The sequence below is a fragment of the Ornithorhynchus anatinus genome, chromosome 14 (genome assembly GCF_004115215.2).
Source record: "Ornithorhynchus anatinus isolate Pmale09 chromosome 14, mOrnAna1.pri.v4, whole genome shotgun sequence".
Classification (NCBI taxonomy): domain Eukaryota; kingdom Metazoa; phylum Chordata; class Mammalia; order Monotremata; family Ornithorhynchidae; genus Ornithorhynchus; species Ornithorhynchus anatinus.
Window position 1 is genome coordinate 46,253,043 of NC_041741.1, and position 24,766 is coordinate 46,277,808.

The 24,766-nt window shown below is 44.8% G+C and overlaps 1 protein-coding gene across 5 annotated transcripts in view; it reads left to right on the top strand.

Annotated features, from left to right (window-relative positions):
* The window catches only part of TNRC6B (trinucleotide repeat containing adaptor 6B), a 167,657-nt gene that overhangs the window by 22,182 nt on the left and 120,709 nt on the right, over window positions 1-24,766 (top strand). For all 5 annotated transcript variants that reach the window (XM_039914022.1, XM_039914020.1, XM_029078919.2 and 2 more), the window contains exons 2-3: window positions 15,300-15,372; window positions 17,188-17,278. In XM_039914022.1, the coding sequence (XP_039769956.1) occupies window positions 17,234-17,278 (45 nt within the window). In that variant the 5' untranslated portion in view covers window positions 15,300-15,372; window positions 17,188-17,233. The remainder of the gene's footprint in view (window positions 1-15,299; window positions 15,373-17,187; window positions 17,279-24,766) is intronic.

Genomic DNA, 24,766 nt, shown 5'->3' on the forward strand with positions numbered 1-24,766 from the left:
GCACTTACTGTGTGCAGAGCGCTGTACTAAGCTCCTGGGAGAGTGCAGTGTAACAGACACATTCTCTGCCCACAACGAGCTTATCGTCTTGAAGGGGAGATGGAAGTTTAATAGAAATAAATAAATGACAGATATGAATTTAAGCGCCGTAGGGCTGGGAGAGGGGATGAATAATAATAATAATGTTGGTATTTGTTAAGCGCTTACTATGTGCAGAGCACTGTTGTAAGCGCTGGGGGAGATACAGGGTGATCAGGTGGTCCCACGTGAGGCTCACAGTCTCCATCCCCATTTTACAGATGAGGTAACTGAGGCCCAGAGAAGTTAAGTGACTTTCCCACAGTCACCCAGCTGACGAGTGGAAGAGCCGGGATTTGAACCCATGACCTCTGATTCCCAAGCCCATGCTCTTTCCACTGAGCCATGCTGCTTCACAGAATAAAGGGAGCAAGTCAGGGCGACACAGAACGGAGTTGAAGAAAAGGAAAAGAGGGCTTAGTCAGGGAAGGCCTCTTGGAGGAGGTGTGCTTTCAATAAGGCTGTACCTTCAGTAAGACATTCATTCAGTTCAGTCATTTATTGAGTGCCCACAGAACTGTTCTAAGCACTTGGGAAAGTAAAATACAACAATAAAAAGTGACATTCCCTGCCTACAGTGAGTTTTCAGTCTGGTGGGAGGAGAGGGAGGTGTTCACCCCCAGTTTTAAACCACAATAGTCTGGTATTTATGGAATGCTTACTGTGTACAGAACACTATACTAAGTGCTTGGGAGAGTTCAGTAGGAGAGTTGGTAGACACAGTGCCTGCCCTCGAGGAGCCTACTGTTGAGAGGAGGAGTCTGGCAGAAAGAAATGTTGACAGGGGAAATGAGAGGGTACAAGGATCTGGATATAAGTGCTGTGGGGCTGAATATCAAGTGCTTGAAGCCTTTAGAGAGCTCTCAGAGGTGTCAGATTGGATTTTTGGCGTTGATCTGTAGGAGAGAGGGAGCTAAAACTAAGAAGGTCTTGAGAAGCAGCGTGGCCTAATGGATAGAGCCCAGACCTGGGAGTTAGACCTGGCTTCTAATCCCGGCACCGCCCCTTGCCTGCTGTGTGACCTTGGGCAAGTCACGTCACTTCTGTGCCTCGGTTCCCTCATAATAATCATAATAACGCTGATGGTATTGAAGCAGCGTGGCTTAGTGGAAAGAGCCCGGGCTTGGGAGTCAGAGGTCATGGGTTCGAATTCCAGCTCTGCCACTTGTCAGCTGTGTGACTGTGGGCAAGTCACTTCACTTCTGTGCCTCAGTTACCTCATCTGTAAAATGGGGATTAAGACTGTGAGCCTCACGAGGGACAACTTGATTACCCTGTATCTCCCCCAGCATTTAGAACAGCTGCACATAATAAGTGCTTAACAAATACCAACATTATTTCACCTCCTCCAAGAGGCCTTCCCAGACTGAGCTTCCCCTTTTCCCTCTGCTCCCTCTGCTGCCCCTCTGCCCCCCCTTCACCTCCCCTCAGCTAAGCCCCCTTTCTCCCCTGCTCCTCCCCCTCTCCCTTCCCCTCCTCTCAGCACTCTGCTCATCTGCTCATTTGTATATAGTTTTATTACCCTATTTATTTTGTTAATGAGATGTACATCCCCTTGATTCAGTTTATTGCTATTGTTTTTGTCTGTCTGTCTCCCCCATTAGACTGTAAGCCCGTCAATAGGCAGTGATTGTCTCTCTTTGTTGCCGAATTGTCCATTCCAAGTGCTTAGTACAGTGCTCTGCACATAGTAAGCGCTCAATAAATGCTATTGAATGAATGAATGAATGAAAGTATTTGTTAAGCGCTTACTCTTGTTTTAAGCCCTGGGGTAGATACATACTTGCCAGGTTGGACACAGTCCCTGTCCCACAAGGGGCTCACAACTTTAATTCCCCTTTTACAGATGAGGTAACTGAGAGACAGAGAAGTGAAGTGATTTGCCCAAATTCACCTAGCAAACAGGTGGCAGAGCCGGGATTAGAACCCAGGTCCTTCTGATTCCCAGGCCTGGGATCTATCCACAAGGCTTTGCTCCTTCCCTCATCTGTAAAATGGGGATTAAGAGTGTGAGCCCCATATGGGACAGGGACTGTGTCACCCTGATTAACTTGTTTCTACCCCAGGGCTTAGAACAGTGCTAGGCACATAGTGCTTAACAAGTACTGTAGCTATTATTATTATAATTGATAATAATAATTAGGTCATGGGTTCGAATCCTGGCTCCGCCACTTGTCAGTTGTGTGTCTGTGGGCAAGTAACTTATCTTCTCTGTGCCTCACTTACCTCATCTGTAAAATGGGGATTAAGACTGTGAGCCTCATGGGACAATCTGATTACCCTGTATCTACCCCAGTGCTTAGAACAGTGCTCTGCAAATAGTGCTTAACAAATACCAACATTGTTATTATGATGATGATGATGATGATGATGATGACTGGGGTTGGTTCTGTGCCATTCGGTTGCCAACCAGTACTGGGAGAGCACAATATAACAGAGTTGGTAGACACATTCCTTGCCCACAACGAGTTTATAATCCAAATTTTTCATCTCTAGCAACAGTATTTCTTGAGGGCTTACTTTTCAGGCCTTTCCTACCTTCCTTCATTCAGTGGTATTTATTAAGCACTTACTGTATGCAGAGCACTGTACTAAACCCTTGGGAAAGGCAGTGCAACAATAAACAGTGATATTCCCCGCCCACAACAGGCTCACAGTCTAGGGGGGGAAACAGACATCAATACGAATAAATAAAAATACAGATATATGCATGTGCTATGGGGTTGAGGGGTGGGGAAGAGCAAAAGGAGCAAGTTAGGGTGATGCAGAAGGGAGTGGGAGATGCGGAAAAGTGGGGGTTAGTCTGGGAAGACCTCTTGGAGGAGATGTGCCTTCAATAAGGCCTTGAAGGGGGAGAGTAATTGTGGGATTTGATCATATTTACTGAGCGCTTACTGTGCGCTAAGCGCTGGGGAGAGTACACTGTAACAATAAAGACATATTCCTTGCCCACAATGAGTTACACATTCCTTGCGCACAACTAGCTTAGTCTTAAAAAAGAGCATAGATATTAATGATGGATAAGCGAGAAAATAGTAAATGATTAAACAGGTAAATGTGTGAGGGCTGAGATGGCTGATAGGATGGCATTATCAAAAGCATCAGCAGTACAGAGCGCTTTCTCTGTGAGGAATTCCGTGTTGGGCATTTGAGAAAATATGAGAGAATAAAAGATGCTGACTTGCTCTTGAGAAGCTTGCAATCTTAAGTGAGGAGACAAGCAGATACAAATCGCCAAATATACCATCAGTGAAAGAAAAGAAAAAATCAGTGAAATAAAGAGATTATGTAATAATAATGATGGTACTTGTTAAGTATGTACTATGTTCCATGCACTGTTCTAGGCGCTGGGGTAGATACAAGATAATCAGGTTGGACACAGTTCCTGTCCCATGTGGGGCTCATAACCTTAATCCCCATTTTACAGATGAGGGAACTGAGGACCAGAGAAGTTAAGTGATTTGCCCCAGGTCACACAGGCATGTCGCGGTGGCCGGGATTAGAACCCAGGTCCTTCGGACTCCCAGTCGCATGCTTTATCCACTAAGCCATGCTGCATCTCTGTGCGTGAGTGCTAAAGTGCTTGATGAGATAGTGTGACCAGGAAAGCGAGGGCTTATTCTAAACTGTAAGCTCACTGTGGGCAGGGCATGTGTCTGTTTATTGTTATACTGTACTCTCCCAAGCGTTTAGTATAGTGCTCGGTGCACAGTAAGTGCTCAGTAAATACGAATGAATGAATGAATTATTCAGACGTTGCTTCTTGGAGGAGATGACATTTTCAGAGACCTTTGGAGAAAGGGAAGGACGTGATTTGGCGAAGCCCCCTCGAGCAGGGCATCTCAGGACAATGTTAAACAAAACCAGTCCTGGGCCAGATTAATACTGGACCCTATTTCTCCATCCTGGAAAGTAGCCTCGCTTATCCACACCCCTATTTTCTGCCTTTTAGCCAGTTTTCTCTCTTACGGCAGAATACTTCTTCCAATCCTGTAATTATTCCATTTTTCAAAAAGCTTTTGGTGTAGGGACTAGTTAAAGACCCTTTGAAAATTTAAATGCATTATTTCTGCTGATTTTTTTCCCTCTGTCCACATGCTTGTTAATCCCTTTAAAGCACTCCGCATCAAGGACAATTTTCCCCTTACGGAAACCACATCTCCTTCCCCTAACAGCCTGTGTTTTTCTCAGCGTTCTGTGATCCTAAACCTAATTATGGATCCTCCTAATTTGCCAGGTAGAGAAGTAAGGTTCACCTCCAAAACCCTTTTTATAGATGGGATTTACATTGGCGAGCCGCCATTCTTTGGGTCTGATAGAGTACACATTCTCGCCAGGAGTTTTGCAGTTTCTCCTCCGAGATCCTCCGGGATGCTCAAGCGGATGACATCGGATCTCAATGCTTCATTTACGTCTGGATTATCGATGTGGTCCAAAGCATCCTGTGTGGTCCCCGCAGTTTAATTCTCTGACCTTTCTCCGTCACACCCATACGGAGGATTTGGGCATGGAGGAGAGGGGGTGATCTCTAACATTTTCCTAAATAGAGAATGAATGCAGTAATTCGTCCGCCTTTCTGCTCTGGCATCTTCATCCCTGAATACGTCTTCTGCCCCACTGCTGAGAGAAGCTTCCACATCTGCCAGCCTCTCTGTGTGATGGCCAGTGTGGGACTCCCTCACCGTGTTCCTCAGTTGCCTCATGTGAGAAGCAGCTGGGCCAAGTGGGAATGCACAGGACTGGGAATTGAGAAACCTGAGTTGTTTTGGGGTTTTTTTGTAATTTTTTTTGTTAAGCGCTTACTATGTGCAAAGCACTGTTCTAAGTGCTGGGGAGGATGCAAGCTCATCAGGTTGCCCCACATGGGGCTCTCAGTCTTCATCCCCATTTTACAGTTGAGGGAACTGAGGCACAGAGAAGTTAAGTGACTTGCCCAAAGTCACACAGCTGACAAGCAGTGGAGCTGGGATTTGAACCCGTGATCTCTGAGTCCCCGTGGTCTTTCCATTGAGCCACGCTGCTTGTGGTTTTTGATCTCAGCTCCACCATTTGCCTGGAGTTTGGCCTAGGGCAAGTCACTTAATCAGACTCATCTGTAAAATGAGGATTTGATACCTGTTCTCCCTCCCCTTTAAACTCTGAAGCCCATGTGGGACAGGAATTTCATTTGATCTGATTGCCTCATATCTACCCCAGCGCTGAGCACAGTGCTTGGAACATAGTATGTGCTTTAGCAAATAACATTATTATTCTGATGTGGTTTCCTTTGAATGCCCCCAGCGATCCTCTAGGCTGTAATTGCTTTATGGGCAGGGAACTTGTCTGCTAATTCTTTTCTACTGTCCTCTCCCAAGCGCTTTGTGCATATTAAGCGCTCAATAAATACCATTGATTGATTCCGTGGATCTTGAGTTCACTCCTCCCTTTTGCCCGGACCTCTTTCCCTCTACATATTTATTCATTCATTCATTCATTCATTCATTCAATAGTATTGAGCGCTTACTATGTGCAGAGCACTGTACTAAGCGCTTGGAATGTACAATTTGGCAACAGATAGAGACAATCCCTGCCCAAAGACGGGCTGACAGTCTAATCGATATTTATTGAGCACTGTACTGTGTACAGATTATGTAGTAAGCACTGGGAGAGTACAATAAAACAATATGCTGCAGACCAACACTCTCCCCAGCTTCAAAGAGGAGCTCGTGGTGTATTGAGAAGAGCATCGGCCTGGGAGTCAGAAGGTCATGGGTTCTAATCCCAGTTCTGCCACTTGTCTGCTGAGTGGCCTTGGGCAAGTCACCTCACTTCTCTGTGCTTCACTTACCTCATCTGTGAAATGGGGATGAAGACCGTGAGCCCCATGTGGGACATGGACATTTGTCCAGCCTGATTACCTTGTATCTACCTCAGCGCTTAGAACAGTGCTGGGCACCTAGAAAGTGCTTAAATGCCATAAGAAAAGAGTTTTTATTGAGCATTTTCTGTGTGCAGAGCACTGTACTAAGCTTTTGGGAGAATACAACAGAGTTTCTGTTTGTTTTAGTGGTATTTGTTATGCCAGGCACTGTACTAAGTGCTAGGGAAGATACAAGTTTATCAGGTTGGGCACAGTCCTGGTCCCACCTGGGGCTCACAGTGTTGATCCCCATTTTACAGATGAGGAAACTGAAGGCCAGAGAAGTGAAGTGACTTGCCCAAGGTCACACAGCAGACAAGTGGCGGAGCCGAAATTAGAACCCAGGTCCTTCTGACTCCCCGGCCCATGCTCCATCCACCAGGCCATGCCCCTGCTTAACATGTCCAAAACAGAGCTCCTTATCTTCCCACCCAAACCCTGTCCTCCCCCTGACTTTCCCTTCACTGTGGACGGCACCGTGGCATCATTAGAGAAGCAGCGTGGCTCAGTGGAAAGAGCCCGGGCTTGGGAGTCAGAGGTCATGGGTTCGTATCCCGACTCCGCCCCTTGTCAGCTGTGTGACTTTGGGCAAGTCGCATCACTTCTCTGTGCCTCAGTTCCCTCATCTGTAAAATGGGGATTAACTGCGAGCCTCATGTGGGACAACCTCATTCCCCTGTATCTCCCCCAGTGCTTAGAACAGTGCTCTGCACATAGTAAGCGCTTAACAAATACCAACATTATTATCCTCGACTCCTCTCTCTCATTCAACCCACATATTCAGTCCATCACTAAATCCTGTCGCTCCCACCTTCACAACCGCGAAAATCCACTTTTTCCTCTCCATCCCTACTACTACCACGTTAAGCGTGGCTCAAAGAAGCAGCATGGCTCGTTGGAAAGAGCCCGGGCTTGAGAGTCAGAGGTCATGGGTTTGAATCCCGGCTCTGCCACTTGTCAGCTGTGACTGTGGGCAAGTGGTCACTTCACTTCTCTGTGCCTCAGTTACCTCATCTGTAAAATGGGGATGAAGACTGTGAGCCTCACATGGGACAACCTGATCACCCTGTATCTACCCCAGTGCTTAGAACAGTGCTTGGCACATAGCGCTTAACAAATACCATCACTATTATTATTATTAATACAATCCTGCCCGGATGACTGCTTCAGCCTCCTTGCTGGCCTCCCAGCCTCCTGTCTCTCCCCACTCCAGTCATTCATTCATTCAATACTATTTATTGAGCGCTTACTATGTGCAGAGCACTGTACTAAGCGCTTGGATGTACAATTGGGCAACAGATAGAGACAATCCCTGCCCATTGACGGGCTTACGGTCTAATCGGGGGAGACAGACGGACAAAAACAATAGCAGTAAATAGAATCAAAGGGATGTACATCTCATTAAAACAATAGCAATCCATACGGCCTCCCTGGATCAGTGGCCCACCTGCCACTCTGCTGCCTGGATCATTTTTCTACAAAAACGGTCAGGACATGTCACCCTGCTCCTCAAAAAACTCCAGTGGTTGTCCATCAACCTCCGCATCAAGCAGAGACTCTCACCATTGACTTTAAAGCAGTTCATCGCCTCTCCCCCCGTTACCCCACTTCGCTCCTTCTACAACCCAGTCCGCGCACTTCGCTTCTCTAGTGCGCTACCCTTCCCACTGGGCCTCCATCTCTCCTGTCTCACCGCCGACTCCTAGTCCACTTCCTACCTCTGGCCCGGATCACCCTCCCTCCTCAAATCTGACAGACAGTAACTCTCCCTCCCTTCAGAGGCTTATTGAAGGCCCGTCTCCTCCAAGAGGCCTTCCCAGATTAAGCCCCACTTTTCCTCATCTCCCTCTCCCTTCTGCGGCGCCCTGACATGCTCTCTTTGCTCTCCCCCCGTCCCAGCCCCACAGTGCGTAGGTATGTAGCTGTAATTTGATTTATTTGTATTAATGTCCGTCTCCCCCACTCTAGCCTGTAAACTCGTTATGGGCAGGGATTGTGACTGTTTATTGTTGCACATTACTAAGTGCCCAGTAAATACTATCAAATGGATGACTGAATGAATGAGTGATTCCAGAGGGTACTCAGATGTTAATCGATAATGATGATCTCCCTAAAAGCCATCCCCCACAGCATCTCAAAGACATCTTCTTGAATAAAATACACCTGAAAATTGACAATCAGAAACTTTAACGTTGACTTAATTTCACATCTATTTTTTATAGTAGGTCATTTATACAGCAAGCTGACAGCTTTTGCTACCAAAGCCAGTTAACCAAGTCATTTAATAATAATAATAATAATGTTGGTATTTAAGCACTTGCTATGTGCAGAGCACTGTACTAAGTGCTGGGGTGGATACAGGGTAATCAGGTTGTCCCACGTGAGGCTCGCAGTTAATCCCCCTTTTACAGATGAGGTAACTGAGGCACAGTGAAGTGACTTGCCCACAGTCACACAGCTGATAAGTGGCAGAGCTGGGATTCGAACCCATGACCTCTGACTCCCAAGCCCTTGCTCTTTCCACTGAGCCACGCTGCTTCTCTTATCTCACTCTTAACTTCTCTTAATTTAAAACTCACATAGAATGTGCCTAGAGATATTCTGTATTTCATTACACATTGTGCTTTCTGTTGCCTTTCTCTGTTGGATCAAAGAACAGGCAGTGGGCCAAGAGTTCACATCTGCAATTAAAAATGCTGATGAGCCTTGCTGTATTTTTTTTTTCCACAGAGTAGGTGGAATGAAAGATAAGTAAATAACAGTGTCTGTATAAGCCCACTTATCAAAACTGTTGTCACTTGTAGATGCAAATGAGTTCTGTATGAGGAAAATGATTTTGAATTTCAATTTTTTGGTATATAGGAGCCCCTCTTGCATCTTTTAAGTAGATGGATTTTCTTTTTGCTTGCTGCTTTTTTGATTATGTGTTTTGGACCAAGCTTTTAGAGAATTGAGAAGAACAGCTATCATTAAAGAATACCTGATGTCTGTGGATCGAATGAATGAACATTATATAAACTATTGATCGGAGTATGTGCTTAGAAAATGAAGACATAAGAGAAAATCCCTGTTCCCTCAGAAAATCAGAATCTAATTCTGGTTTGTTTTTACAGCTTTTTAATACTATTAGAGACACCTCTTGAACCCCTAAAATTCAGGGGCAGTCCTCCAGTTTTAACTAGAGCAAGGCTTTGAATTAGCTAGGACTCTTTTCTTCTTCTCCAGTGTACTCCCCACCCCAGTCAATCGATCAGTGGGATTGATTGAGTGCTTACAAGTTTAGAGCACTGTACTGAGTGCTTGGGAGCATACAGTAAAACAGAATTAGCAGGCAGGTTTCTTGCCCATAACAAGCTTACAGTCTAGAGAGGGAGAAATACTCTCTTTGCAGAATATGAAGCGGCGTAGTGGACAGAGCCAGGGCCTAGGAAACAGAAGGTTGTGGGTTCTAATCCAACCCCGGCATCCTGTCTGCTGTGCGACCTTGGCCAAGTCACTTAATTTCCCTTTAATTTGCCTCAGTGGCCTTATTATCTGGAAAACGGAGATTAAAACTGTGGGCCCCATGTGGGACAGGTCCTGGGTCCAACCTGATTATCTTCTATCTACCACAGCACTTAGAACAGTGCCTGGCACATAGTAAGAGCTCAAACAAACATCACAATTAACCAAAAAAAAACCCAACCAAAAAACGTTGCCGATTATGCATTGGTAAACTGTATGATTGTCTGAACAGCTATAATACTTGCTGTTCCAAGGAGGAAGTAGGGTTCAACAAATGCGCCGGTGCATCGAGAGATTCTGAGGCTTAAAGAGGCCCTGCCTCGACCTCCACATCAAAACCTCTTCTCCCAGTTATCGTCGTCATCATTCTCTTGCCCTGTAGCTTCTCGGATTCCTTCCTTTCACTACTCGTCTTACCTGAGAAACAACATGGCCTAGAGGAGAGAGTATGGGCCTGGGAGTCAGAGGACCTGGGTTCTAATCCCTGCTCTGCATCTTGTCTGCTCTGTGACCTGGGGCAAGTCACTTTACTTCTCTGTGCCTCAGTTCCCTCATCTGCAAAAGGGGGATTCAGTACCTTTTCTCCTTTCTACTTAAGACCTTGAGCCCCAAGTGAGACCTGACTACCTTGTTTCTACCCAGCACTTAGTATAGTGCTTGGCACATGATAAATGTTTAACAAATACCACTGTCGAGAAGCAGCGTGGTTTAGTGGCAAGACCCCGGGCTGGGAGTCAGAGGTCATGGGTTCTAATCCCAGATCCGCCACTTGTCTGCTGTGTGACCGTGGGCAAGTCACTTGTCTTCTCTGGGCCTCAGTTACCTCAACTGTAAAAATGGGGATTAAAAAATGTGACCCCCATGTGGGACAATCTGATTACCCTGTATCTACCCCAGTGCTTAGAACAGTGCTCTGCACATAGTAAGCGCTTAACAAATATAATTATTATTATTATTAATTCATTCATTCAGTCAATCATATTTAGCTCTTACTGTCTGCAGAGCACTGTACTAAGCACTTGGAAAGTACAGCAATAGAGACAATCCATACGCACTCCGGGCTTACAGTCTAGAAGGAGGAAAGTGTTTCCTACCAGTTTGGAAGTAGGAACCTTTCACTGGTGAGACGAACGTGATGACCATTACACTATGAGGGACAACTGGTTTGGCCAGAGGATGATTTCTAGCTGTCGGTCAGTCAGTCGTATTTATTGAGCGCTTACGGGGTGCAGAGCATTGTACTAAGCACTTGGGAGAGTATGATAGAACAATATCACAGACACATTCCCTGCCCACAGTGAAGTGAGTGGAGGGCCCTATGCGTAAAAGCCCACCTGGCCACCTTGGAGATAAGGAAGTGAGGGGCAGTTGAAGAGCCTGAGGCACCTTTTTTTAAATTGTCAGTCAGCCAGTCGTAATTATTGAGCGTTTACCATGTACAGATTACTGTACTAAGTGCTTGGGAGAGTACAGTATAATGGATACTTTCCCGGTCAACAATGAGCTTATAGTCTAGATGGGGAGACAGACATTAATATAAATGAATAAAATTAGAGATATGGATGTAAGTGCTGTGGGACCAGGGCGGGGAATGAAGGGAGCAAGTCAGAGTGACACAGAAGGGAGAGGGAGAAGAGGAAAGGAGGGCTTAGTCAGGGAAGGCCTCTTGGAGAAGATGGGCCTTCAATAAAACTTTGAAGGTGGGGAGAGTGACTGTTGGAAATGAAGAGGGAGTGCATTCTAGGCCAGACACGGGCCATGGGTAAGAGGTCGGCGGCGAGATAGACGAAATGGAGGTACAGTGAGAAGGTTGGCATTAGAAGAGCAAAGCGTGCAGGCTGGATTGCAGTAGGAGAGTAGTGAGGTGAGGTAGGAGGGGACATGAGTGCTTTAAAGCCGATGGTAACGAGTTTTGTTAAGCACTTATGGTGTTTGTTAAGTGCTTACTACGCGCCAGGCACCGGCCTGAGCACTGGGGTAAATACAAGCTAATCAAGTGGGACACAGTCCACGTCCGACTGGTGCTCACTGTCTTCATCCCCATTTTACAAATGAGGTACCTGAGGCCTAAAGAAGTGAAATGACTTACTCAAGGTCACACTGGCAGACAAGCACTTCCCTTCTGGCTCCTGAGCCGGCAGCCAAGATACTAAGTAACCCTCACTGTGTTTGGGATCACCATGTGCCAGTGGGTTGCTAACTGCAATCACTAATGGCTAAGAACCAGATGGAGCTACCTCACTGGGCAGGGACTATTAATCAATCAGTCGTATGTATTGAGCGCCTCTCGTCAGCGGAGCACTATACTAGGCACTTGGGTGCTTACAAGGAGCTTGGAGTGAGGAGGGCAGCTAGACAAGAGCAGTGTCCCGCTCAGAGCCGGGCTTTCTCCAGCCTGGGGTGTGTGTTTTGCTCACTCCTCCTCTAGATCCATGGAGATGCAACTGGAGCTGGCCTTTCGCCCATAAAGCCACCTCATTGTTAGTAGCCATTTTTTTCTTTTAAATGCCGAAGTGTACATTCCAAGCGCTTAGTACTCTGCACACTGTAAGCACTCAGTAAATACAATTGAATGAATTTGTAAAGTGCTTATTACATATCTGCCCTGAACTGATGTGCTAACCAATGCCATATCCCCCTGTAGACTATAAACTCGTTGTGGGCAGGGAAAGTATATAATAATAATTATTATGGTATTTGTTAAGCATTTACTATGTGCCGTGCACTGTTCTAAACATTGGGGTAGATTCATTCATTCATTCATTCAATGAATGAAGCAGCCTCATTGTCTTAAAGTAAGTGCTGAAGGGAGCTTTGAGTTCCAGTCATTCTTTGATGTCTTGGGTCTTGTGGCAAAATTTGATGTCTGCATTTGATATGGGGTTGCCTGAAAATTTTTAGATAACCCTCTTGTGTTAGCTCTTTGGAGCAACCGTGTTCTCTGCGTCATCAATTGAACCGGAGCCCTGGAAGCGTAGGGTTAGGGTTAACAGCGTGGAAAGAACACGGGTTTGGGAGTCAGAGCACCTGGGTTCTAAGCCCGGCTCGGCCACTTGCCTGCTGTGTGACCTTCTCTGTGCTTCAGTTACCTCATCTATAAAATGGAGATTCATTGCCCATCCTCCTTCCATCTTAGTCCGCGAGCCCTATGTGAGACAGGAACTGTGTCTGACCTGATTATCTTGGGTCTCCCCCCAGTATGAAGTGCAGAGCTCGGCGTATAGTAAGCACTTAACACATACCACTATGGAGTCGTATTTACTGAGCACTTTCTCTGTTCCAAGTAATTACTGTACAAAGCAATCGGGAGAGTATAATATAAAAATAAGCACATTTCCTGCCCACAACAAGCTTATAGTCTAGAGGGGGAGGCAGACATTAATATAAATGAATAAAATAAATTCCATTACATTATTAGTGTCTTTGTGGTTATGATCATGCTATCTCTGATCAGTTATTTTCACAGACATCGAGTTGTTGTTTTTTAATATACCAGACGTGATTTCCTTTGGTTCAGTTTTATTGCCGAGTGACCTGATTTGCCTTTAAAATAGCTGAAGGGGCTTGCTGATCTAGCTGGAGAAATGAAAAGACTGTGGTTCTGTGACAGCTTTAGGCTTTGGGTCTGTGACTTTCCAGCTCAAAGGCAAAGGAAAAGGCAGTCTTCCTCCTGGGTCTGTGAGTCCCATCAGCAGTTGTGTGCTGTGACAAAATGTCTTCAGGCAAAGGACGCTTATTGAGCAGGACTCACTGTTAAGGCAGAGTCATTCCAGCAAAATAATCTTGGTCCTGATAAATCTCTCTGCTCCTTCTAGCAGAAAGACCTGGGCTTCATCAGGCTGTAAGACGGATAAATCCAATTTGCTCGTAGCCACACCGGCGCTTAGTACAGGGCCTCGCACATAGTGAACGCTTAAATGCCCTTATTCTTATTATTATTTATAGCCTTACCGCCTGCCATTTTCCTTATCTGTAATCCATTTAATGTCTGTGTCCCCCTCTAAGACTGCAAGCTCCGGGATCGTGTCTAGCAACTTATTGTGCTCTCTCAAGCGTTTAGTACAGTGCCTTTCTCACAGGAGGTGCTCAAAAAATGCCACTGATGAACAGTGCGATTGATGGAATGAATGAATGAATTAATTAATAGTAGTGGTATTTGTTAAACATTTACCATGTGCCAAGCACTGTACTAAGTGCTGGGTAGAAACAAGGTAGTCAGGTCTCACATGGGGCTCACGGTCTTTAGTAGAAAGGAGAACAGGTATTGAATCCCCATTTTACAGATGAAGGAACTGAGGCACAGAGAAGTAAAGTGACTTGCCCCGGGTCACAGAGCAGAAAAAAGGCAGATCTGGAATTAGAACCCAGATCCTCTGAGTTTAGCAGAATTCTGCTGCCGCCCCTGCCGCTGCCATCTTTCGGGGAGCTTGTGTGGCATAGTGGAAATCATAACGAAAGAGCCCGGGCCGGGGAGTCAGAGCATCTGGGTTCTAATCCCAGTTCGGTCACTCATCTGCCGTGTGACCTTCAGCAAGTCACTTCATTTCTCTGGTCCTCTGACTCCCAGGCCCGTGCCCTTTCTACTAGGTCACACTGCTTTTCTAGTAATAACAATAATAATGTTGGTATTTGTTAATCGCTTACTATATGCAGAGCACTGTTCTAAGCGCTGGGGGAGAAACAGGGTAATCAGGTTGTCCCACATGAGACTCACAGTCTTAAACCCCATTTTACAGATGAGGTAACTGAGGCACAGAGAAGTGAAGTGACTTGCCCACAGTCACGCAGCTGACAAGTGGCAGAGCCGGAATTCGAACCCATGACCTCTGACTCCCAAGCCCGTGCTTTTTCCACTGAGCCATGCTGCTTCCTGTAGACGGCTAGAAGGCATAAACCCTGGGGAGGAGGAATGTCCGTGGACACTGTACACCCCTCCCCACCCCAGTCCCCCAGTCATTCTTGTTGCCATTTTCACTCTGTCACCATCTAACCTCCTTGGTCCTGATCTCTCTGCAACTCTGTCTCCCCAGTTCTGCAGTTGTTCTCCTGCCCCATCTTGAATCTGAGGGGACCCCCTTTACACGAAACGGACTTTTTACAGGATGCAAAACATACTCCTCATGAGTCAGGCCAGGGCTAGAGAAGCAGCGTGGCTCACTGAAAAGAGCACGGGCTTTGGAATCAGAGGTCATGGGTTCGAACCCTGGCTCTGCCACTTGCCAGCTGTGTGACTTTGGGCATGTCACTTAACTTCTTGGTGCCTCAGTTCCCTCATCTGTAAAATGGGGATTAAGACTGTGAGCCCCACGTGGGACAACCTGATTCCCCTGTGTCTACCCCAGCGCTTAGAACAGTGCTCGGCACATAGTAAGCGCTTAACAAATACCAACATTATTATTATTTTCTGTGCGTCCCCCCAACCTTCCGTCAAAGTAGCCACCAAGCCCTCTTATAGAAGCAGCATTGCCTAGTGGATAGAGCATGGGCCTGGAAGTCAGAAGGTCGTGGGTTCTAATCCTGGCTCTACCACTTGTCTGCTGTGGGACCTTGGGCAAATTGCCTCATTCCTCTGGGCCTCAGTTACCTCATCTCTAAAATGGGGATTGAAACTGCGAGCCTCACCTGGGACAGGGTCTGTGTCCAACCTGATTTGCTTGTATCCACTCTAGTGGTTAATGCAGTACCTGGCACATAGTGTTTACCAGATACCATAATTATTATTATTATTATTACTTGGACTCACTAGCATGCTTAGCTGGTAGATGGGTTAAGCTTGTAATCAATGCCACTGATTGAGATTTTCTTTTTCTTTTTGCAGGATTTAGTTTTTGCACTGAATGTAGCCTGGACTGATCCTCCAGGGCTTTGGTTGCCCTAGGATACCGTCAAAGGTAAACTCATCTAATTTATACCATCTCAGTCCTCAGAATGAAGCATGGAGGGGACTTGGTCTAAAAAAAATAAGAGCACTTACATTCAGACTGTGCTCATTTTTCCCAAGAAATCATCGGGAAATTTAAGAGCATGGGTTTAGGAGTCAGAGGACGTGGGTTCTAATCCCCGCTCTGCCACTCGTCCGCTGTGTGCCCTTGGGCAAGCCACTTCACTTCTCGCTTCCTCGGTTTTCTTATGTATGAAATGAGGATTAAGACTGTGAGCCCCAAGTGGGCCAGGGACCGTGTCCATCATGAGTATCTTGTATCTACCCCAGGGCTTAGGAAAACTCTTGGCACATAATAAATGATTAACAAATATAAATCTATTGATCAGTGGTATTTACTAAGTGCTGTACTAAGCGCTTGGGAGAGTACAATGCAACAGAATTAGTGGAAACATTCCCTGCCCATAACGAACTTGCAGTTTATCACAGTTATTATTGTTATTATGAATATTAAGTGGAAGCTATTCTCACCCCTGGGAATGGGAGGAAGGGCACATCCATGCTCATTCGTGCATGTATGTGTGTGCGCACACACACAACCACGGCTCAGTGGAAAGAGCACGGGCTTGGGAGTCAGAGGTCAAGGGTTTGAATCCCAGCTCTGCCACTTGTCAGCTGTGTGACTGTGGGCAAGTCACTTCACTTCTCTGTGACTCAGTTACCTCATCTGTAAAATGGGGAGTAGCTGTGGGCCTCCCATGGGACAACCTGATGACCCTGTATCTCCCCCAGTGCTTTGAACAGTGCTCTGCACATAGTAAGCGCTTAAGAAATACCAACATTATTATTATTATGGGGGTGAAGACTGTGAGCCTCACGTGGAGCAACCTGATTACCCTGTATCTACCCCACCACTTAGAACAGCGCTCTGCACATAGTAAGCACTTAACAAATACCAACATTTTTTTTTTAAGTGGGCAGATACAGAGGAATGAAGGCTAGCCTTTGGGAAATGGAATTCAGTACTTTCTTCCTGTGAGTCCCAAAAGATGTCTTGGTTGGAAGGCCACAGATTTGACTTAGCCCTCGGATAACACCGATTGTGTATGATGTGGTTTTTGCCCAGCCTCCTTTCAGAGTGATCCAGAGGAATCAGTTACCATAGCAGTTGCATTGTAGTCTAATAATAGAGGTTTGCTTAGCATCATTTTAAGTCACTCTCCATCAATATTTGTATTTTTGGGTGAATGAGTAAACAGAATGATTACCCACACTTCTTTCAACAGTCTCCTTCTGTCACATTTGAATTAGTTCAAATAGTATGGAGCTCCTCAGCTCATTTCACTCTTTTTATTGTCTCCAGTAACATGCCTGTTGACATCTAAAACTAAATTGGTGATTTACTAAACAGATTTCTTTGAAACCAGCCCTCAAAATATGTGGGGACAACTCCAAGGCAACTAAGCATCGTAGAATTAAAAAACCCAAAATGATATTCATTCAGTGGTATTTATTGATCAATTACTGTGTGTAGAGCACTGTACTAAGCGCTTGAGAGAGTACAATTCAACAGAGTTGGCAGAAACGTTCCCTGCCCGAACAAGTTTACAATCAAATCAAATCAAATGAAACAAATCAGCCTAAGGGTTCCGATTAGCTTCAGTGCTCAGCTAAATAACGCATCCGGTCTATAGGTAACCGAGTGCTACCCCCCAAAACATACTTAAAGCTAATTAAAGTGTTCTTAGTCTCAGTCAGTTATGTTTAAATAAAACTCTGGAAAGCAACAAATCATATTTTTTTTCCTTCTCATTCTTTCTTCTAGGAAGGACTTGTGTATTTCTGCAGATATTTGCACAGATTCTGTTCTCATGCAAACCGATGAGGGAGAAATACTGGAGGAAAGCAGTTCCAAGGTCAGTGAGGCACCATAAATGATTTGAGTTAAAAAGCTGTCCGGCCGAGACAGCGGATGTGCCTAGTGGATGTTGTCTGAATAGTAAATGAACACCAACCAGAAGGCTGTATGCATCTTGGGTTCAGATATGGGAGTTTAAGGTATCAGAGGGAAATCGGCATTGGAAGCGCATCATTCTTTTGAAACGTCTCCTCTACCTCCAAACCCCCCGAAATCACCAAAGACTCGTCGGATGAATTCGCCAGATTTTCTAGTGTGTTCTTCTGTTTTCTGAATTTGGAAATGCATTCATTCAATCGATCGTATTTATTGAGCGCTTGCTGTTTGCAAAGCACTGTACTAAGCGCTTGGGAGAGTACAATATGACTCCTAAGACTGTTGTGATAGCTCACAGCTAAGGGACCTCTGGGAAAATCATCTCCTAGCCTTCGGGTTGGCTCAGACAGCTCCCTGACTGGGAGAGGGACTAGATGTGTATAGGTGTGCGAGGTGACCCCAGATCTCAAATTGGGTGAATCCGGTTCCCCAGGAGGCAATAGGAGCGCAATGAATGTCACTGGTCCAAAAAAGGGAAGAGAGATAAAGATGGTGGTGTCGTAGGAACACAAGATGAAGGATCAATAGAGGGAGTTCAGGAGGGCATTGAGGGGCAGTGATGTAGAGGGACAGAAAGAAGAGGCGAGATGACCGAAGGCATCCAGCAACTGGGACAGATAGGTTAAGGCGATGAATCGGAGGAACGAAAATGAGAAGGGAAATTGGGAAAGTGCTGGATGGGGTGGGTGTTGAGGAGGAAAGGACAGAGCAAGAATAGAGTGGGTAGGAGTTCAGGGAGAAATCAGTCCAGACAAAGGTAAATGATTCACATGTGTAAATCATTGATTTACCTCTCCGCCACTTGTCTGCTATGTGACCTCGGGCAAGTCACTTCATTTCTCTGTGCCTCAATTGCCTCATCTGTAAAATGGGGATTAAGACTGTGAGCCCTCTGAGGGACAGAGACTGTCACACTGATTAACCTCTATCTCCCCCAGTGCTTAGTACGGAGCCTGGCACATAGTAAGGGCTTAACAAGTACCATAAAAAAAAGGTAAATAGAGGAAGAGACAGACAGATGGGAGAGAGGATTCAAAGGCCAAAGGCAGAAAGAGGAAGGTCATGGAAGGAATTAAAGGAAGGAAAAGTAATTGAGAAAGGGAACGTACCTCTACTACAGGTGAAATCCTGGTTTTTACCTCGGTTTATCACAAAATATTTGGATCTGTGTGAGGCTGCGGAGTTTCAAAATGTTGATACCATTCTCTTCTCCGATCAAGCTGGAGCTTGGAGTTATGAGTCGAGTGTTCAGAATTTGTAATTTGTCATCTTTGCACTGACCCTCAGACCCAGGGTCCAAGATAAATCAGCTGTGGCGTTATGCCTCTATTACCTGAAGCGGATTGTAAGTCACTAACCCAGGCACACAAATAGTTTTTCCAAGGGGATTGGTAATAAGTTGCCCAGAGAAAGGAAAGGAAGGTGAGGTACTGAAGCTATTGACTTAAAATTTTATAAGCCACTGTGAGGGCAATTGCTAGTGTTTAAGTTTTAGTTAAGTAAATACTTCATTGCTCATTTAAGCATCCCTTGGTGTGTGCATTAAGAAGCTGGAAGGGTTGTGAAAGAATTAACCCAATTTTACCTGGACCTCTCTTACCATCAGATGGGTTTTGAAGTTCAGCTGGAAAATTTCTTTTTTAAATATATGGGTGGTCCTGCCACTTAGGGGTAAGAATTAAGAAGCACTCCGTACCTTGCATCCGAGACCTGATTTATTTTTGTGAGAACCTACGTGGAAGAATTTCAGTCGTATTCATGTGTTCTTGTTGGCACTTGTGTACCCGAGAACTGATCTATTGTTGTACTTCTCGCACTCGACTTGTCTAGGTGTGTCTCTGTGGGTCAGTCTCTTTTATTGTTTTGTTTTGCATTGGTTTTTGTTTTTGTCATGGCAGGTGCTTAGCTAAGAGCAGCATTGCGTTTCAGTAGCCCTTTAGTAGAGAAGCAGCATGGCCTAGTGAAAAGAGCACGGGCCTGGAAATCTGAGGATCTGGGTTCTAAACCCAGCGCTTCCACCTGTCTGTGGTATGACCTTGGGCATGTTCATGCATTTCTCTGTCCCTCCGTTCCCTCATCCGTTGAATGGGGATTTAAGATTGTGAGCTTTGTGTGGGACAGGGACTGGGTAGAACTCGCTTATCTTGTATCTACCCCAGTGCTTAGTACAGTGCCTGGCATATAGTAAGTGCTCAACAAATACCATTAAAAGCAACAACAAAAAGCCTGCCTTGGTATTAAGAAGTCTCCAACAAGCCTCCACTTTCTAGGCTTTCCCAAGTGCGTAGGACAGTGCTTTGCACACAGCAAGTACTCAATAAATACCACTGATTGATAGACAAGTCTGTTGTCCCAGGCTCCTGATGTATTTACCTATTTTTACTGGATCTTTCCCTACTCCCCTTTCTTTTAGTGACATATTCCAGAAGCAAACACTTTTTCTTTGTTGAAAACTCTACCAGAGTACATTTATCAAAAGCACTCAAAACCCTCCACAAACCCCATCTAGCTCATTCTCCTAGCAATCCTGTGAAGAAATTAAGGGACATTACATCAATCAGTACTATTTATTGAGTGCTTACTGTGTGCAGAACACTGTATTATGTGCTTCTACTGTTTTAGTTCCATTTTACAAAGCTGAGGATGCCCAAGATCATCCCCCAAAGTCTCATATCTTTACATCATATATTATAAATTGTTAATTTATATTAATGTCTGTCTCCCTCTCTAGACAGTAAGCTTGTAGTGGGCAGGGAATGTGTCCGCCAACTGTGTTGTACTATACTCTCCTAAGTGTTTAGTTCAGTGCTCTGCACATAGTAAGCACCCTGCGAATACCACTGATGTTGATTGGTGATAGGCCATGCTGCTTCTCAAGTATCCTTCCAAAATATCATGTTATTTGTTTTCCATGATGTAATGTGCTAGCATTATTCCAGCAAAGGGCTACAGTATTTTTAGCCATCCATTTGTAAAATTGAGGGGTTTTTTTGCAAATTTTTCAGATTGGAGAGTGATGCTTACAGGTGCTCATCGTAAAACTTGGTTGCCCCTCACAAAAGAATCAAAATAAAAACTGTTGTCATTGAAAATATCAGTTTTTCATTTATGAGGTTCCTTCTTACCCTCCATTTAAGACTATTTATCACTATTAGCATAGTTTTTAAAAAGGGTGACCCCTAAAATGCTGCAGCTGCAGTGACAAACCCAGGAAAATATTCTTTGTGGACCCCTCCTTCTGCATTCCAAGCTGCTAAGTTTGGTGATATTTTGGAAAAAGGCCTAATGAATACTTGCCATCCATCTTACCTTTTGTTCTTGGGTCCATAGCGATGAACTCCAAGTGCTTTCAGTGACGGGGCAAAACTGGGGTTGTTCATCTTGGTGGCTCATCTGTATTGCTTGTGGGTGATTTGTTTCTTCCTGTGCTCGGGCATTATGGAATGAATGCCTAATAAATCAGTTACTACATTCTACCTGAGAGAGGCTCAGATACATCTGAGATATGAATGAGAAAAAACAGAAAAAAGGAAGCATGGCCTAGCAGAGAGAGCTCGAGCCTGGGAGACAGAGGATCTGGGTTCTAATCCCGGCCCTGCCACTTGTCTGCTGGATGATCTTGGGCAAGTCACTTCACTTCTCTGGCCCTCAGTTCCCTCATCTGTAAAAGGGGGGTTAAGATTGTGAGCTTTATGTGGGACTTGGACTGGGTCCAACCTTATTATCTGGTTCTACCCCAGCACTCAGAACAGTGCCTGGCACATAGTAAGCTCTTAAGGAATACCAGAAAAAAGAGCAAATAAACAATCAATGGTATTTATTGAACATTTACTATGTAAGTACTAAGAGCTTAGGAGACTGTAATACAACAGAATTAGCAGAAACGTTCCCAGGGCATAACAAGCTTACAGTCTTAGTAATCAAGTAGAAAACAAATAAATGCCCAGAGATACATGTGTGTGCTTAGTAGTGAATAGGTTGGCAGAACCTATAGCTCTCTGGCTACCAAAGCTCCTCCTCTCCTACCTTGCTGTGCTTGATTACTTTAGGGAAGGAATTGAGTTGGTGATTGGGCCAGAGAATTGTCCAGTGCGTAAGAGGGGACAAGCCCCTGCAGTCCATGTGAAAGGATGAAACTTCAGAAGGGAAACCTCCTTTCATCTCCACATTTTTCTTCTATTACTTATGGTATTTGTTAAGTGTTTACTTTGGGCCAGGCACTGCACTAAGCACTGGGGTAGATTCATTCATTCATTCAATAGTATTTATTACTATTATTAATACTAGTATTATTATTAGTAGTAGTATTACTATGTGCAGAGCACTGTACTAAGCGCTTGGAATGGACAGTTTGGCAACAGATAGAGACATTCCCTGCCCAGTGGCAGGCTTACAGTCTAATCAGGGAAGACAGAAGGACAAAAACAAGACAACATAATCACGATAAATAGAATCAAGGGGCTGTACACCTCATTAAAATAAATAGGGTAATAAAAAAATATATATATACACACAAATGATGTAAGCTCATCAGGTTGGTTGGACACAGTCTGTATCCTACATGGGGCTCACAGTCCAGGCAGAAGAACAGGCAATGAATCCCCATTTTACAGCTGAGAAAACAGAGGCACAGAGAATTTAAGTCAACAACCCAACCTCACACAGTAGGTATGTGGAGGAGCTGGGATTAGAACCCAGGTCCTTCTGACTCCTAAACCCATGTTCTAGCCATTGAGCCACACTGCTGCTCATTATTCCTCTCATTTCCCCCTTATTTTGAAATAATTCTAAAGGACAGCATTCAGTTTGCCTTTAACTATCAAAAATGTCTTCACTATGATATATGGTTATAAGTTCAGGCCTCTTAGATCCTCCAAGTAAACAAATTAAAACAATGCACATGTTGAAAAGAGTAAAGGGAGGCATTTGAGAGCCAGAAAAAGATACCTGCCTTCTAATGCTAATGGCTTGAAACTTGTTTGGATCTTTCCCTTCCTTTCATTAGTTGTGTGTTGATCCCAGTGTTTTTCTAGCAATTATGAAAAGAAGCACATGACTATGACCCTAAAGAAATCAAGGTGGATCTAAAGCAAATCAGCTAGGGACTTAAAATAAGTTTAACATACTATACTCTCCCTCTCTTTTTCATCCCTTTTCTGTTTGATTTCCAAGGGAATCTCATTGGGGCAGTCACAGTAGACTTTCTGCAGGGAGATTTTGAGGTGCTTTTAGTCTTTGGGTTTGAGGAAGGAGAAGGAATGTTGGCAAGAATGAAGCAGTGTGGCCTAGTGGAAAGTACATGGATCTGGAAGTCAGAGGGACCTGGGTCCTAATTCTGACTCCACCACATACCTCCTGTGTGACGTTGGGCTGGTCACTGAACATCTCTGTGCCTCAGTTTCCTCAGCTGTAAAATGGGGATTCGTGGCTTTTCCTCCCCCTACTTAGGCCGTGAGCCCCAGGAGGGTCAGGTTTTGTGTCCAACCTGTTAACCTTGTAACCTCACTAGAGCTTAGAACAGGCTTGGCTCAGAGTAAGCGCTTAATAGATACCATAAATGTCACCATAATCAACATCATTGGAAATCTGAACAGGTCCTATGTGGTGATTATGAGCTCTTTTCATGGGGCTGGGTGGGGCGGTCGTCTGGTGAAAGCTTTGTAGTTTGATTTTGAGGATGCATTAGGTGATGACTACCACAGAAGTTCAGACATAGATTGTGGTGTGTGTGGGCTTCCTTTCTGACCAAAATGCATGTGACAAGCGCAGGACACTTTTCACTAGAAAACAGGACAACTTGTACCCAGGGACATGAATTCCTTTTTGAAGCTACATAGCTTGAAGCTGCTTTCTGTGCTGGGTTTCAAAGTGCGAGGTATTTCTTTTCACCTGGTATTCATTCATTCATTCATTCATATTTATTGAGTGCTTACTGTGTGCAAAGCACTGTACTAAGCGCTTAGGAGAGTATAGCAACTTAGTATTTGGAATTTCACTATAACTTCTAAACTGGGGAATTAATTGGATAGAGACTTCAAGTTTGAGGTGTTTCGACCTGGTGCGTCAAAGGAACCTTCCTCCTCAAAATTTTCAAACCCCTTTGGAGGAATTTCATAAACACCTACTCTCGGATATTTTCCTTCCTCCTGGTGAAATTCAAGGGAATGTCTCCAAGCTGATTCTCAGAGCTGCTCCATAGGTTTTAGAAGCAATTAATCCGTCAATTACTCTGCACAGAGAAGTATACAAGGCATTTAGGAGAGTAAAATAGAGTTACTAGACATGATCCCTGCATGCAAGATGCTTACAATCTAGGGGGGGAAACGGTTTCTAAAATAATTTACAGATAGGGAGAAGAGCGAAAAGGGGAGATGATTCGCATTTGATTTGGTGCTTAAGTAATAGGGCATGTAAGGTATATACGTTAAGAGCTATGGAAAATCGCAAGTCCACAAGTGCTTAGAGAAGCAGTGTGACCTTGTGGAAGGAGCACAGGTCTGAAAGTCACAAGACCTGGGTTCAAATTCCACCCCCTCCACTTGCCTGCTGTGTGACCTGGTGCAAGTCACTTCACTTCTCTGTGCCTCAGTTTCCACATCTGTAAAGTGGGGATTGAACGCCTGTAAATCCACCTACTTAGACTGCGAGCCCCATGTGGGACTTGATGAACTTGTCTCTACCCCAGCGCTTAGTACAGTGCTTGACACATAGTAAGCACTTAACAAATACCACAGTTGTTCTTACTATTATTAGGTTCCACTAAGGTGGCAGATGGTCCGGGGGGGAGGGGAAGGAGAAGGGGGCGATCTATCCTGAAGAGGTTAAAAATGAATCAGGGAAGACTCTTAGAAGAAAGGTGGTTTCAGAAGGGCTTTGGAAATGGAATGATCTGTGGTCTGTCAGATGTGGAAGGGGAGGAAGTTCTAGGTCAGGGCTACCATGTGAACAGGAGTTCAGTGGAGGGAGAGCCTGAGCACAGAGAATGGGTTATATTGTAATCTCCCAAGCACTTAATACAGTGCTTTGCACACAGTAAGTGCTCAATAAATTCATTTGGATGAATGAGCGAATGAATGGTTAGCTTGAGAGGAATGAAGAATGCAAGCTGAGATAGCCCCTCTGGACTGTAAATTCATTGTGGGCAGGGAAAGTATCTACCAACTCCGTTATACAGGAGTCTCCCAAGTGCTCTTGTTCAGTACACTGCTTACAATAAGCATTCAAATACGATTGATTGAGGGGTAGTGGGAGAAGCGATTGGATAAGTAGGAGGACGAGAGCTGATTGAATGCCCTTAAAGCCTCTGGTCAGGAGTATTTGCTTCCTCCAGAGAGGAATGGGCAATCATTGAAGGTTTCTAGAATAGGGAAGCCTGATGAAGAGAATCGTT